At 48.0% G+C, this 16,571-nt stretch overlaps 1 protein-coding gene across 2 annotated transcripts in view; it reads left to right on the forward strand.

Annotated features, from left to right (window-relative positions):
• The first annotated feature begins 1,324 nt into the window (after positions 1-1,324).
• The window catches only part of ELAVL1 (ELAV like RNA binding protein 1), a 29,267-nt gene continuing 14,020 nt past the window's right edge, over positions 1,325-16,571 (forward strand). The window contains exons 1-3 of one of the 2 annotated variants that reach the window (XM_035117020.2): positions 1,325-1,391; positions 12,763-12,952; positions 14,183-14,286. In XM_035117020.2, the coding sequence (XP_034972911.1) occupies positions 12,781-12,952; positions 14,183-14,286 (276 nt within the window). In that variant the 5' untranslated portion in view covers positions 1,325-1,391; positions 12,763-12,780. Of the gene's footprint in view, positions 1,392-5,556; positions 5,741-12,762; positions 12,953-14,182; positions 14,287-16,571 lie in introns of those variants that run through there. The other variant, XM_035117019.2, reaches the window with a different exon arrangement.

Below are 16,571 nucleotides of genomic sequence, written 5' to 3' on the forward strand. Positions count from 1 at the left end.
CCAGCAGAAGGGAATTCCTTCCTTGGCTGCAACACCTATGGGGGACTCCCATTAGCAACCCAGGGGTTCATTGGCGACCCGGACCTGAAATCCCCATTGCCTGCAGTCACTGGAAGCACAGCCCAATGGAGTGAAGGAGAAACGACAGCTTCCGGGAAGGGGGCATGGGGACAGTGGGAGAGTAAACCACTTTGAATGTGTGTGTGTGTGTTTTCTCTCTCTTTGAGCTGTGTTTATGAAATAGTAATTGTAACGGGAGATGCTCAAAATTAGAACAGCAAGCTCTGGGCCCAGGACAGAACCTTTCAGCACCCCACTTGTCCCCACCTGGCTGTGGCAGCGAGAGCGCCATCACAGGCCTTCCAGAGGGGGGTCCCGCAGAGTGGCCATTCTTGCCTTGCCGAGTTGTACCCCGGCTGGGTCTCTGGTCCTGCCTAGCCAGGGCTTCGCAATCCACTTGTTTCCCGTGCCTGTCTGCAGGCCCCACCGGCCTCTAAGCTGGGAGTTTGGCCTCTCGACACACATCTCGAAATGCCGACACACGGAAGAGGGGAACAAGCTTGTTTTCGCCTGCTCCGGGACGGTAGGACTTGAACCTGTGTCTCCGAGTGACAAGGAAGAAGATTCCGACTCAACGTCATTGGGAAGAACTTTGCGAGGGTCAGAGATGTTTGACCGTGTGGTTGAAAGTGGTGGACTCCCCTTAAGAGGTTTTAAAGCAGAGGGTGGGTGGCCATGATCTGTCAGGGATGCTTTAGCTGAGATTCCTGCATTGCAGGGGGTGGGACTGGATGACCCCTGGGGGTCCCTTCCAACTCTGCAATTCTATTCTATCCCCGCATTTCTTGGTGCAGAGTTCAGGTGTTGCCTGTCCCGGGGGGTGGGGCGGGCGGCTCTGCCAGAATCCTGGGAACTGTTAACGGTGCTGGAAATTATTGCTGTGCGGAGGGTGCAATAGGTGGCAGTGCATTGAGGGCAGCCAAAGCTGCAACGTGGACGGTATGGGCGTCAGAATCTGCATGGGCTGGGGTACCCTGAATAGCTTTAAAAAAATAAAAAATAACAAGAGTTAGGAAGAGCATGAACCCCAAACTTTTGACGGGATATGGGGAGATCAAAACGAGGCCAAATCAACCTTGGAATTCATCCCCCTTGGAAAGGACCTTTAGCAACGCGAACCCGGAAAGTCTCCATGCAAAGGGGGGGCGATGTGATCCTCTTGCGCTTGCGTAACTCTTCTCCTCCGGAAACCAACGTGTCCTGGCCGGCGGCCGTTCTAGCTGCGCGCATCTCTATGACGACGCTGCTCCCCTCTTACGTCACAACGGAAGCGGAAGTGCCGGTGTAAGGACTCTCGCTGGCGGGCCGCTCCGAGTCTTTTCCTCACTGAGGTAGAAAGGATTTTAATTTGTATTGGCTTTTTAAAAACGCGTTTTCGACCCCTGGTAATATTTAACGGCGTCCGCCGCCTCTCCTATCGGCGTGGCTTCGGCGGAAGCTGTGTGTGCGCCGCTCTATCCCATTTCAATTATTATCTAATGCTTCTTCCCTTCCCTTCCCCCCTTCCGTCCTTCAGCAGCGGGTCACGCCCCCTTTACCGTTCGTGATCTCGCGATATCTGTCAGGGCGGGACGAAGGCTTCCCCCCTTTCTGCGCAGGCGCGTGACTAGCTCTTCCCTTCCCTTCCCTTCCCGCGGCCGTTTCTTTAAAAGTGGGCGTGGTTCGAATTCTAGCGCCATGGCAACAGCGGGAAAAAATAGAAGGGGGCGGGGATGGAATTCGAATAGGGAGGCCTAGTTGATTTTGTAATAGGCGGGGTGGGGGTAAACGTGCGTCGTGACGTCACGGCGATGACGTCATTTTGCACGGCCTAGTTAGTTGCGTGTTCGGTGCTGTTGCATCCGTTATTATTATTATTATTATTATTATTATTAGCAGTAGTATACCGCCCTATACCTGTAGATCTCAGGGAGGTTCACAACATGAAATTAAAATATACAAAGGACAAAATACGTAATAAAAACAAAAACAGAGGCGTGGTTGATTTTGAAATAGGCAGCAGAGGGAGACGTGTCGTGATGTCATGGCAATGATGTCACTTTGCACTGTGTATCTGAAGAAGTGTGCATGCACACGAAAGCTCATACCAATGACAAACGTAGTTGGTCTCTAAGGTGCTACTGGAAGGAATTTTTTTTATTTTGTTCCCACTGCTTAGCTATCTGTGTGTTCAGTGTAGGTTGCAACCACCACCGCCACCACCATCATTACTATTATTAATATACACCCCCCCCATACCTGTAGATCTCATAAAATTAAAGACAACATAAAATTAAAATATAAAAAGACACGATAAACATAAAAAACAGGGGCAACCCAATACAGTCATACCTCGGGTTACAGACGCTTCAAATTGTACACCGTGCCGAACCCGGAAGTACCAGAATGGGTTACTTCTGGGTTTCGGCGCATGCGCAGAAGTGCTAAATTGCACTTTGCGCATGTGCAGAAGTGCCAAATCGCGACCCTCATGTGCGCAGATGCGGCGCTGCGGGTTGTGAACGCTGCGGGTTGCGAACGTGCCTCCCGCACGGATCATGTTCGCAACCCGAGCGTCCACTGTAACCCCCTCTTCCACAGCACATTTTAAAAGGGCATCAGCCCAAGGGCTGGTTGCAGAGGGATGTTTTTCAACTGGTGGCTGAAGGTGTATAAGGAAGGTGGCAGGCGAACCTCCCTGGGGAGGGCATCCCGCAAACAGGGAGTCATTAGCTCTCCTCCCGGCTAGACCTGTTGAAATGGACCGACATGACTAAATTGGGTGCATTGATTCCCGTGGTTGTACTCTGAGTACAGCCTGTTTTGTACACAGCCTTCCCAAAGCAAACCTGATTCCTGATAATGTGTGTTTTCAGGCCTGACAACTCTGACCATCAGAGAAAATTTAAAATGCAGATGAGATGTAATCATACAAACTGATACCAGTACAATAATACTCCAACCCCAAAGGGAAGACCCCCAGTTTGGTGTTGCCCTTTTGGGGGGAAGCCAAGTTATCTCTGTGGGCAGGTGATTTAATTGAAAAACCGATCTGGTTGAAAAAAAAAAGTGTTAACCTTATTAATCTCCTTTAAAAAGCTGGTCGAGGCTGTATGGCTGACGACGGCAATAAAATCATATGGTTACAGGGATACAAAGGATATAAAGAAATGGCTGTTTAGAAGCAGTAGATCTCATCCCTACTTGTGTATTATCACTAATACAAATTAGGAAAATATTATTAATTAATACAAATAAACATGGAACGGAATTTACTCCCTCCTGAGTTTTGCAGCCACCCTGAGTTTCCACGTGCTACAATTTACTGAACATAAATTATGTCAAAATGTTTGCTTCTTCCAAAACCAGGGTAATTATATATATTACTTTTATCATGATTACCACCATGTTATCTTGCATTACGTTAGCTATATTACGTTATGTTATGTTTTCTGCACTTACTTTATTGCTCACATTTTCATGATTGTTGCTTTTTAGCAATTTTATGTACACAAAATATACAAAATTATTTGGAAACAACCACTATGGTTTTCACCAGGGACGGCTTTCAACATAAGAAATGAAGGCTGTAGTTCTAACCATGCCTGCTCAGAAGTCCCATTGAATTCAATGGGCTTTCCTTCCAAGTAAGTGGGAAAACAAGCTTGCTCCCTCTTCCCTGGGACAACCCTTCAGATATTGGAAGATGGCTGTCCTGTCTTCTCTCAGGCTCCTCTTTTCCAGGCTGAACATCCCCAGCTCCTTCAACCGTTCCTCATCAGGCTTGGTTTCCACACCCTTGACCATCTTGGTCTCCCTCCTCTACCCACCTTCCAGCTTGTCGACATCCTTCTTAAATTATGTTGCCCAGAATTGGACACAGGATTCCAGGTGTGGTCTGTCCAAGGCAGAATAGAGAGGTACTTTCCTTGATTTGGACACTAGACTTCTGTGGATGCAGCCTAGAATAGCATTCGCTTTTTTCACTGCTGCATCACACGGTGGGCTCACATTCAGCTTGCGGTCCACCAAGACCCCCAGATCCATTTTACGGCTACCACTGTCTAGCTAGGTGTCCCCCATCCTATATTTGTGCATCTGGTTCTTCCTGCCTAAGTGCAGAACCTGACCCCACTTGCCCTATGGAAACTCATTTTGCGTCCAGTTCTCCAATCTGTTAATGTCATTTCGAATACCGATTCTGTCTTCTGCAGCGTTGGCTCCCCCTCCCGGTTTGGTTTTGTCTGCAAATTTATAAAGATGTTGAACAACAACGGGCCCAGGACAGAACCCTATGGACCCCACTTGTCCCTTTTTCCAAGGATGCTGAGGAACCAGTATTATTATTATTAAAGATTTAAAACCAGCTCTGGTAGATTTAGATCTTCTAAAGAGCCTTAAAGCATTCGAATAATTATCTTTAAAATCCTTGTTGTCCAGACATTATTTATCTATGCTGTTTCGCCACGCCTGTGTTCCTGCGATAAATATCTTTTTAAGGAAATGGGGTAAAATGTTTTAATCAGCCTTTTCTAACCATGAAAGGCAGATTTCTTTCCCTTCTAATATCTCAATTATGCCTCAGATCATTTGAGCAGGGTTCTAGTGCATATGACTCAATTAATTCATTTTAATTTTTTTTAAAGAAGCCACTTTGTAAATTATTTGCGCTTACAAGGATTAAAAAAAAACCCAAATGCCACCAACGCAAAATTAATGACTTACAAAATTGTATCAATTTCAGCTATGATGATGGTACGAAAATAATACCAGCCTGTGTGTAATATGATGAAACAAACCATTTAATGCAAGCCAAGCTTTAAGAAAAGGCCAGTTTCCTAAAAGGATTTCATCTTTCTCATGTCACCCACCATCTCTTGGGCATCTTTTTCTATAGTCTATAGAACTGCGGGTATAGGGCGGTATGCAAATTTACATAATAATGATTGTGTTATTATTTACTGAAAATCATTTTTCTTTTTTTCTCTTAAGCAGAGGGGAAGGGTTGCGTGTGCGTTTGCATGTGGACACATTTTTTTTAAAAAAAGTGGGCTCCGGATGATTACTGTTAGGCCTGTTAGGAAATGTAATCGCGTTTTATTATTATTTGTAATGCATTTTAATGCTTGCGTGTTGACGCTTCGCCGAAAAAAGCGGTAGTGGGGAGTGTTTTAAAAAAAACCCACAAAGATAAAACAACCCCCAAAACACCCGGGTTTCACGCCCGCTGCAAACGTAACGTATGAACGCGGGTCCCGCGGAAAAGGTTCGGAGCGCGTGACTGGTTTAAAAAAAAGAAAAGCACGCAGCCACGCCCCAAAAAAAGGTGGGGGGGGAGAAGACGAGTACGGCAGCCTTCCGCGCATGCGCCGGCCCGAAGGCGAGCCGTCGCTCGGAGAGCGTCCGTTTTTCTCACCCACAGCGCCCCTTTAACCGGCGCGGCGGCCGGCCAATGGGCGCGTCGGGCGCGCGCGTCGCGACCAATGAGCGTCGGCGGGCGGGGTGGGCGTGGCCGTTCCTGGAGCCCGCCTCCTCCCCCCTCCTCCTGCTTCTGCCGACTGAGGGAGCGGAGCGGCTCGTCGTGCGGCCGGAGGGACTCTCAGCTTCGTCGGTCGACCGCCTCTCCTCTCCTCTCCTCTCCGCCGCCCTCCTTCCCCGCTCTTCGCCCGCCACCCCCGCAGCGGCAGCAACGTGACGTCAGGTGAGGCCCCCGTCGCCGCCGAGGGAAGAGGCGGTTGGTCGGAGGCCGCGGCGACAGTGAGAGCGGGCCAGGCTTGCCTCGCGGCCTGCCCGGCCGGTGACGCAGCAGGGGGAGGGGCCTGCGTGGGGGGCGGGGCCCGCAGCGAGCGAACGTGGGCCACTTCCCCCCTCTTTCTCTCCCACCCCCCCTTCCAAAAAAGAGAGAAAGAAACCACGCACGAGGGAGGGGGGAGCGCAGTCTTTTGTTAGGGCGGGCGGGGAAGGGAGGCAGAGCGGCCATCCAGGATGATCGCAGCGGTGGATGAGCCATTATTATTATATCTATCTAATCATCGATCTATCTATCGTTATCTTTAGGCCTGGTGTACGGCCAGCCGCTTTTGGCAAGGCGGACCAGCCTCGCTGTTTTTGTTTTTTTGTTTTTACAAACGGGGGTGGACTTTGCAGGGAGACAACGGCTGGCATCGGGATCCTTCAAATAAAAACCCCGTCACCACTACCAATGGCAAATCAGGTTTATTATCAGAATTTGCACTGAAGAAATCAAAGTTGCGTTTGCGGCTGAGTTTGGGTGTGTGCAGGGAGTCATGGTGGCGATTGAAATCGTTCACACCCACTCACACCAATCTGGTTTATTATCAAATTCTGCAGCGAGCAAAATCAAAGTTGAGTTTTCAGCTGATTTTTTTTTTTTTTTGCTGGGGTGGTGGTGGTGGTGGTGAGCCCACTTGACGCTTCCGCTGTGTTGGAGATGTTTCAATGGCTTTTGTTTGATTCGCTCCTTGCAAACAGCAGGAAGTCTGTAAATTTTGATAATAAACCTGATTTGCATTTTTTGCGGGGCGTGTGTGTGTGTCCCAGTACGTGTCTCCACCCCCATCGTTCAGCCTGGAAGGCAGCCCTATTTAGAGAAGCTTTTAATGTTTAATAGACTTGTATTTTAACACAGTATTCTGTTGGAAGCCACCCAGAGTGGCTGGGGAAACCCAGCCAGATGGGCGGGGTATAAATAATAAATTATTATTATTATTATTATTAATTCGATGGCAACTTGCTCCCTCACAGGGAAGGAATTTGAGTATGGTGCAAGCCAATTGTGATAGCAGCAGTGGGGTTTCGTCCCAGCTGCTTGGAGCAGACCTATTGGAATAATGCATCTGAGGAAGTTTAAGGTCCTTTAGTTTTAATTAAGGGTCTGTCTTGAGTAAGAATATCATTTGGTATTACCTAAAGGCTTGGTCTTTTTGAGGCCTTTCTGTGTAGATGTGCATAGTTGAACATTGCAGGTGCGCGCACACACATTATTGACAGACAACAGCTTTGCAAGGTTCAGCTCAGACACTGAGGTCCAGGTCTGTGGGCCTTCTGGCGGTTCCCTCACTGTGAGAAGTGAAGTTACAGAGAACCAGGCAGAGGGCCTTCGTGATGGTGGTGCCCACTCTGTGGAATGCCATCTTATCAGATGTCAAGGAGATAAAATAACTATATAAAAGGGAAGCCTTTTAATGCATTTTTTAAAATGCTTTTATATACGTTGTAAGCTGCCCAGAATTGATGCTTTTGAATTCTGGTGCTGGAGGAGACTCTTGAGAGTCCCATGGACTGCAAGAAGATCAAACCTATCAATTCTTAAGGAAATCAGCCCTGAGTGCTCCCTGGAAGGACAGATCGTGAAGCTGAGGCTCCAATACTTTGGCCACCTCATGAGAAGAGAAGAATCCTTGGAAAAGACCTTGATGTTGGGAAAGATGGAGGGCACTAGGAGAAGGGGACGACAGAGGACGAGATGGTTGGACAGTGTTCTCGAAGCTACGAACATGAGTTTGACCAAACTGCGGGAGGCAGTGGAAGACAGGAGTGCCTGGCGTGCTATGGTCCACGGGGTCACCAAGAGTCGGACATGACTAAACGACTAAACAACAACAAGCTGCCCAGAGTGGCTGGGGAAAGCCAGTCAGATGGTCGTGGTACAAATTTACAACAACAACAACAATAATAATGTAGACCAGCCTTGCTGTTTCTCCATACGGGGTGTAGGGAGATAGTTACTTGCTTCCATGCAGGGAAGGAATTTGAACACAATGCAAGTCAATTGCGATAGCAATTATTGTAGTGGGGTTTCATCCAGCCAAATGATCCCCGCTTTGAGTAGATGCATTAAAATAACACAGCTGTGGGAGTTAACGGCCTTTAATTTCAGTGGGTCTACCTCAGGCATCCCCAAACTTCGGCCCTCCTGATGTTTTGAACTACAATTCCCATCTTCCCTGACCAATGTTCCTGTTAGCTAGGGATCATGGGAGTTGTAGGCCAAAACATCTGGAGGGCTGCAGTTTGGGGATGCCTGGTCTACCTTGAGCAGGAATATCGCACACAGCCCTTGGTGTGATAGTTTTGAAAGGAAAGCTGGCATTGCATCATGGAGGGGAAGCAGGAATGTAGATCACTCCTGGTAAATATTTTGTCATTTTGCAAGTTCTATAGAAGAATTATATATACAGAGAGAGAGAGAGAGGGGGGGGGAAATCATTGGGAGGGTCGCAGTGCAAACCAGTTTCAGTAACAGACTTGTGTGTGTCTGTGTAGATATTATAAAAAAGACAAGTGTGTGTACACACACACACACACACACACACACAAATTTGTAGTCCTTAGGGGAGCAGCACAGCATTGCGGTTTTCCCTGTAGGGAAAAGGGGTCACTCTTGTCATGGGGAAGTATGTTATTTGGAATGCAAACCAGCAGTGTTAGAAATTAGCCTGGTGCCTTTTGTACCTGCCTTTTGGCCACTTGTAACCAAGTGAAGATACCTGGGTGTCAGGATGGCGCCTGACATCTCCCCCATCTGGGGAATCCCTGGATCTGGGCCGTTTTCACACAATGGGAATGAATTTCAGGAGCCAGGATGCTTTTTCATTAGCTCCTGAGCAGGAGCAGCAAACAAATGGCAACTAGACATTCCAGTTTGGTGACTGTAACCTTGGCTTAAGGAGCCATTTGACATCGAGCTTATATATCTGAGATTCTAACCCTGCAAATCAGCAGTGGTGCAGTTAAGAATCTTTAGACTCTGGCTTTAACAGCCTTGTACAGTAGCACATAACTTTAGATGCTAGTATGTTTTACTTGAAAATGTGGTAAGTGAACTTTTGGGGGAGTGGGCCCTGGGTTTCTGGCGCCAAATAGTGCCTAGATTGTGGGTCCTGAAAGACATCAGCTTCATAGGGCATATATTGGCTCCCAGTACATTTCTCAGCACCATTCAAAGTGTTGGTGCTGACCTTTAAAGCCCTAAACGGCCTAGGTCCTGTATCCCTGAAGGAGCGTCTCCACCCCCATCGTCCAGCCCGGACATGGAGGTCCAGTGCCGAGGGCCTTCTGGCGGTTCCCTCCCTGCGAGAAGCAAAGCTACACAGGGAAGCAGGCAGAGGGCCTTCTCGGTGGTGGCGCCTGCCCTGTGGAACGCCCACCCGTCAAATGTCAAGGCAATAAGCAATTATCTTACTTTTAAAAGACATCTGAAGGCAGCCCTGTTTAGGGAAGCGTTTAATTTTTAATGCTGTATTGTGTTTTTAATATTCGGTTGGGAGCCGCCCAGAGTGGCTGGGGAAACCCAGCCAGATGGGTAGGGTATAAATAATAAACTATTAAACTATTACTTTTACTGTATTAAATCCAAGTTGCATTTGAATCCTAAGAAACCATTCCTTAAGATGAGGAAAATAAAGGGGAAATAAAGGGGTAAGCTTTGTTCAAAGTGCATCTCAGTAATCCTTACAGGGCCCTATGAGGTAGGTCAGTATTTGTATTGCTAACCTAAAAATGTGCTTAATTCTTAGCCACCCAACTAAAAACAATGGTATGTAGCATTTATGTTGGGTTTTGGAGTGCTCAAAACGGCTTCCTAGTGATCCATCTTTCATTTTTAAATGACTGTATTTTATGTTGTTTTACTATGCAAGCCAGTTTGGGAGGAATAATGAATATATAACAACTTCAGCAGTCATTTAAAACAGAAGTTTAGAGCATTGCACTGTTTAGCAATACACTCCACTCTCTCTCATTTTATCCTCATGGCAGTCCTGTAAGTTGGGTTACGCCAAGACAGGATAGTTAATATAGTATCCTCTAGGTTTCTACAACTACCAGGTGCTCCAGCAGCCAGCAGGGTCAGTGGTCAGGGTTCATGGCAGTTTGAGTCAAAGCAACATCAAGGGGACACCCACATTGCTTCTCCTAGGCTGAGAGAGTAACTGACGCAGGGCCTTCCAGGAAACTTGCTGACTAGTCTCCCCGCACGTGGGTCTCTCTCCACCCCTTTTTGGTGATTTGCGGCTTCCTCTTTGGGATGTATGAATATAGTTGAAGCAAATACGGTGAAACAGACAAATATAGTTAAAGCTGAGAAAGGTGCAACAGGAATAATATATTTATTCAAATAATCAGTCTGTTTTGCGTATGCAGGAATTTAAATACCCTAAAATACATTGGTATTTCCATTTTGAGATGAGGGGAAGAAGCAGGAATACCAAAGCAGCAGATTCAGAATTAGTGAGCGGCAGAATTTTAAGTTTCTAATGTGGAGTAGTTTTCTTCACTGAAAGGCCTCTTCTGTTTAATCATGCATTTTGTCCATCATCGGCTCCAGTGAGTTTCACTTCCTCTTTCTCACCCTTGAGCATGAAACGAGCTTTTGTACACTGGGAGATTTATGTGAATTAGCCCTGGTTCCGTAGTGTGCGTGTGCATGTGGACTGAATGGAGAAGGAAATAACGACTCCAAAAGTGATGCCTCAGATTGACAGGTTCACCTGGAAAACATCATTGCCAGGAAGTTCTTGTTTTAAATCTTAATTTGTTTGCTCTTATCGGGTACCCAAGGCTTGAACAAGCTGAGACGGCCTGACCTCTTTTCTTCCTCGTTTCCTTTCAGAGGATCAGAGTATACTATTAGACAAGGGCTGTCAAGACTGGTTCCTTTGCAGCTTGTGCTTGGGGGGGGGGGGTCTAATTAAAGCGGTTTGCCAAGAGAAACAACCAAAACGGAGAAGGTCCCTAAGAGTATGAGAAACAACAGACAAAAGCATGGGAAAGAAAGAAAGAAACAAAAACCCTAGTGAGAGAGAACATCACAGGAGATCTCATCGTTATACAGTAATTGATGGGTTTGGAGAAATGTTTGTTACACAACAGTGGCTACCGCTTATATATGTTCATTGTACTTACATGTCCTCCTTTTATATCACATTTTGGGGGTTTGATTTTGCCAAAAGGAGCAACGTAGAGGTATAATGGTCCTGCTTCAGACTGATGTTGGCTCAGGAATATTGTAGGCACAACTCAGATAACATTCTCTGCTGTGGGAAATGCATTCAAGTCCAACCTGACTCATCTGGGAACTTGGGGTGCTGCTGACCAGCTAAAAAGAAAAGCGGTGGTGAGGCATACTCTCTGCTCCCCACTTTTCTGCTTAACAGCAAGGCAAGTTTAGGATTTGAACCCCTGCTTCAAGAGAGACTTCAGGGCAAAAGCGGCTGGGGTGATTAATTGGCTCTCCTGGGTGCCACTTTTCTGTGGAAATTGCCTGCCTCCGACATGGTGGAGCATTCCCCCCCCTCCCCGTTCCTCTCCTTGAGCTGGAAGTGAGATTGAGCTGGTAAGGAAGCATTTAGGCAGAACTGCTGCCCCAATGCAGGACAGCTCTGTGAGAGCTCTCAGGGCTGGTAACTCAAAGAAGGGAGAAGGTAATGTGAAACCCAGCATAGAGCTGGTGCAGGAGCCATGGTTAATCGTGGTAGGCAGAAGACTGGGGAACTAAACACTCCCTCTGACCCTCCTCCCAGGCAAATTGCTGCCCCCCAACCTTCTGCGACTTCCCCTTCATTTGGTGCTATGGCTACTACCAGCCTTGGTGAAGAAAACTCCTAAATCCTTGCACATTTGCATACAGAAACCACCATGTTGCTGTTGCTCTGTCGTTTGCGGCATCCGTCTGTCTTGAGAGACAATGGAGTGTGCCTCCGGGGTTGAAGTCAATCCGCAGCGTTGGAAACATTGAAGGGACCCCCCCCCCAATGGTGTAAGCCTGGGCAGTGTGTGCGGAGGTCCTGGACTGCCCAGATGACAAGACCCCCCCCCTCCTGGCCTCATTGATGGGGTCCAAAGGAAAGCAGAGCAATGCATTGGGCAGTAGCTTGGCTGCAGGAATTGCCAGAAGGAGGCACGCAAGAAGTTATCCAACCTTCTTAGAGTCTCTACTCCAGATTTGGGTAGGGTTTCCTCCTTAGCCTGCAAGGCTGTGGAGGGTGAGGACCAACACTTTTCTTCTCCTAGATGGGCTAGCTTTCTAGGTTGACGAGCCCAAGAAACCACCTTCTTCTTTTTAATACTTTAATGTCTCTCATCCAGGGTCCTCCATCAACCCTCTAACGCCCCCATGAATATACAATTTCTGGACCCTAATCAAGGCAGCTGCTGTCCCGTCCCGTCCCCCCCCGTCCCCCCCTGGCTGCTTCTACTGCCTAGCAGGCCTGTTGGCAGCCTGGAAATTCCAGATTATTTGTATTCACTGTGACACATTGCCATACTTTGGATCGTCCTGAATACCACCACTTGGCAGCCAAGCCCCCAACCAAAGGTCCTGTTTGGATGCAACTTGGCTTGCCTGCTGAGGACGACGGTGTGGTGATGGATGGTCGCCACTTATCCGTTTTAGACCCCCCTAGTGGCTTGTGGAAAGGCTGCAGCGCCATCAGATGTGCAGTACGCAGGTTTGTGCTCAGCTCTGCACTTTCCTTGATGTGATGGTTGAGGGCGGTACGCGAGTCAGCCGGCTCAATGGAGATGTTAGGGGCCAAGGCTTAGTTGCAATTGGACCCGCGTCAGTAGCATAACACGCCCGGCTCCTGGGGAATTTCGAACCCTAGGTCAGTCGCATGCTTCTCCTCCTCCTGGTTGTCTTTTCTTTCTTTTTAACATGAACCCGCAGAGCTGAACAATTTGTATTTTCTCTCCTTTTGTCAGATTTCTTTTCTAATTAAAATGTCTAATGGTTATGAAGATCACATGGCTGAAGACTGCAGGGACGATATCGGGAGGACAAACTTAATTGTGAACTACCTTCCTCAGAACATGACCCAGGATGAATTACGGAGCCTGTTCTGCAGCATTGGGGAAGTTGAATCCGCCAAGCTTATTCGAGACAAAGTGGCAGGTAAAAATAACGTTTAGCCTGTCCCAAAATACAGACTTCCCTCTGCCCCGCACTTACTCGTATCGCACTTGCGCTCGACCACATTGATGCGGGTCGCCGTGAAATAAATAAACAAACAGATGGGGCTTCCCTTGCTTGGGGCTGCTGCGTGAGTGAGGGAAGGGGCCATGGCACTTTTGAAACCAGCAAGCCTTTAAGTTGCTGGAGGGGAGGGGACTGCAGGAGGGCCTTCCAGGCGCCTCGGCTTGCCTTCCGACCGCCTGCTTGCCTGCTTTCTGGCTGGGGCAGCACAAACGCTCCTGCCCGCCCATGGCAGCACTGGAGGTGGAGAGAGGACATACTCTAGTGGCAGCTGCTCTCGGCTGCCCACCTTGCCCTTTTCCCCTGCTTGCAACCTGATGCCATGGCCTGGGTGGCTCGGCAGCCTTGGGGTGGAGCCTTTGTGCACTTGGAGCGGCCCAATATCTCGTTTGGGAATGAGGTGCCCGCTCTGCCTCTCCTGGACCTGGTTTGAGCAGGGGGGGGGGGTGCAGGAAGGTCAACCTGCCTAGCCCAGCCTCGTCCTGATGATCGCCTGGTCCTACTGCCTCTCTGCATGCTGGGGGAGAGTTGCCAGCTTCCAAGCCTCCATATTCCAAAGGCTGTGCACACTGTCACTCCCCTCCCTGCTCACCCTACCTATTAAAGTGGGGTGCTCCCTACTGTACACAATTTCACTTATGTACACTGGGGCCTGGAACGTAATCCCCACGTAAGTGGGTGGGGGATGCCCCCGCCTGTATAACACAGAACTGAAGTGGACAGACAAACATTCTCTACGCATGCTTATCTTATCGAGCTGATGCTGCTGTCGCTATTTGCATTTATTTGTCCCTTTGTACAAATGTGTATGTCGGGGAAGCCCTAAGTTGGCTGCAACACTGGTGACTAAGGTCGGAGGAAGCCTGTCTAGGATCCAGGGAACCGCACAATTGGTTCTGCGTGCCTACAGAGCAGCTCTCCAAGCCAAATGGCGAACTTTTGGGGTCCTGGTCCTCATTTTCTGAAACTCCTATAGCACAGTCTTTTATGTGGCTTTTTTGCCATTCATATGCAAATTAAACCAGGTCCCTAATTAGTACAGATAAGGAGTGCTTCGTTTTAACCGGTGCTGAAGCAAAATGATTCTCCTCTGCCACCTCCCCACTTTCAAGAACGCTATGTTTAATTAATTAACCTTTGTCCCTGTAGGTCACAGCTTGGGTTACGGCTTTGTGAACTACGTCACAGCGAAAGATGCCGAAAGAGCCATAAACACACTCAATGGCTTGCGACTCCAGTCCAAAACGATCAAGGTAAAAGTGACTTTCCCAGCTGTGGTTAGCAGGAGTCAGTCTGCATCTAGAATTGCTGCTTATTTTTGACAGTCCAACCCTCTCCTCTTTCTTTCCCTCCACCCTCTACAATGGTCATGAATGTATCTTTTTTAAATGTTTTGTGTTACGTTGTTGTTTCATTAGCCTTGAACTCATTGGACAGGGAGGCAGGGTATACGTGTTCAATAAAAATGTGCAAACCTGAATTCCAGCAGAGCGGATTTATTAGTCAGTTGCAGGAAAAACAGCCAATAATTGTATGACATTTAAAAGTGAGCTTAGTTCACAACCCTAATACCTCAAGGACTGCCTCTCCATATGAACCTACCTGGACCCTGAGATCATCTTCTGAGGCATTTCTTTGCATGCCTCTTCCTCGAGCAGGGGTCAGCAACCTTTTTGAGCTGTGGGCCGGTCCACCTTCCCTCAGACCATGTGGTGGGCCAGACTATATTTTTTTGGGGGGGGGGATTTATGAATTCCTATGCCCCACAAATAACCCAGAGATGCATTTTAAATAAAAGCACACATTCTACTCATGTAAAAACACCAGGCAGGCCCCACAAATAACCCAGAGATGCATTTTAAATAAAAGGACACATTCGACTCATGTAAAAACACGCTGATTCCCAGACCTTCCATGGGCCGGATTGAGACGGTGATTGGGCCACATCCGGCCGACGGGCCTTAGGTTGCCTACCCCTGCTCAAGAGGTTTGGAGGGTGGCAACACGAGAGCAGGGCCTTCTCTGCAGTGGCTCCCTGTCTTTGGAATGCTCTTCCCGGGGAGGTTCGCCTGGTGCCTTCATTATACACCTTTAGACGCCAGGCAAAAACGTTCCTCTTTAACCAGGTCTTTCATTGATTTGATTGACAACCTATGCCTTTTTAAAATGCATTATTGGGGGGTGGTTGTTTTTATTTTGATTATGTAGTTCAGGGGTAGGCAACCTAAGGCCCGTGGGCCAGATGTGGCCCAATTGCCTTCTCAGTCCAGGAATCAGTGTGTTTTTACATGAGTAGAATGTGTCCTTTTATTTAAAATGCATCTCTGGGTTATTTGTGGGGCATAGGAATTCGTTCATCCACCCCCCCCCCCAAATATAGTCCTGCCCCCCACAAGGTCTGAGGGACAGTGGACTGGCCCAGGGCTGAAAAAGGTTCCTGACCCCTGATGTAGTTTGTGGTTTTACATTCTGCTTTTGTCTTGTGAACCACCCTGAGACCTGCGGGTATAGGGTGGTATATAAATTCTAATAATAATAATAATAATAATAATAGTAATAAGAATAATAATTCACATGCATGTGTCATAGCAGGTATAATCTTTCCGTTCTCATGAGGAAAAGCCTCTTTTAAGATGGCACTGCCATGCATTAATTTTATAAGCAGTGACTAAATGGTGGGGGGGGGGAATTTGATTCATTTTAAAGTGCTGATATACCAATCTAACCAATTAGTGGCCTCAACCCTGTAGCCCTAAAAGTGATATCTATGTTGCGTGCGCCTGTCGTCTTTGTGGAAGGGGAGACGGTAAGGCAGCACGGCGGTCCGGCTTAGCTCTCTACCAGCTGCATGGCTCACAAGACAAAAGGGACAAGCCACGGGTCAGGGAAGAAGCGGGGGGGGGGATAAGTGAGGGGGTGGCCTGACCTGCCTCCCAATCTGAGCAACACAGCTGTCATTGCTTTGAGAGTCGAATCGCGTGACTGCGTGCTGGCGGCTGCGCACCCATGAATGAGCTGCTTGTATCCTTCCAAGCTTCGCTCTCTCTCTTGGCTTACCAAAGCCTCGTTGGGAGGAGGTTGTCAGATGAGAAATCTAACCCTGACTTTAATTGCTGCATTGTAGTCTTGCCTCTGAATAGTAGTGTGTTCCAAGAGCTGCATAGGAAACAAATTGTGTACAGGGCCAAAGGGGCACACCCAGGAAGGTGCTTCGAGGTGTGCCCAGGGGTCATGTTTTTTTGTGAATAGCTCTGTGCCATTATGTCCCCACGCCCATATTTATGCAGGCATTCAGTCTGTTGCTTCACCAAGTATTGTATGGAGGAGTAATTCCGTGGGCATGCGATTCTTGCTCGTGTCCCTTAGAGGAAACTTCCTCATTTGGTTACCGTAAGGGGGCATGCAAGATAGAAGCAGCCCCAGCAGTACAGCTCAGATTTACGCCATTGCGGTTACCTTTGTGGTAGAGTTAGAAGCCCTGCGCATACCATCCGTACAGAAATTGCTTTCTTACTGCCCCAAATTTGAACGCTCAAGT

This window comes from Zootoca vivipara, chromosome 6 (assembly GCF_963506605.1).
Source record: "Zootoca vivipara chromosome 6, rZooViv1.1, whole genome shotgun sequence".
Taxonomy (NCBI): domain Eukaryota; kingdom Metazoa; phylum Chordata; class Lepidosauria; order Squamata; family Lacertidae; genus Zootoca; species Zootoca vivipara.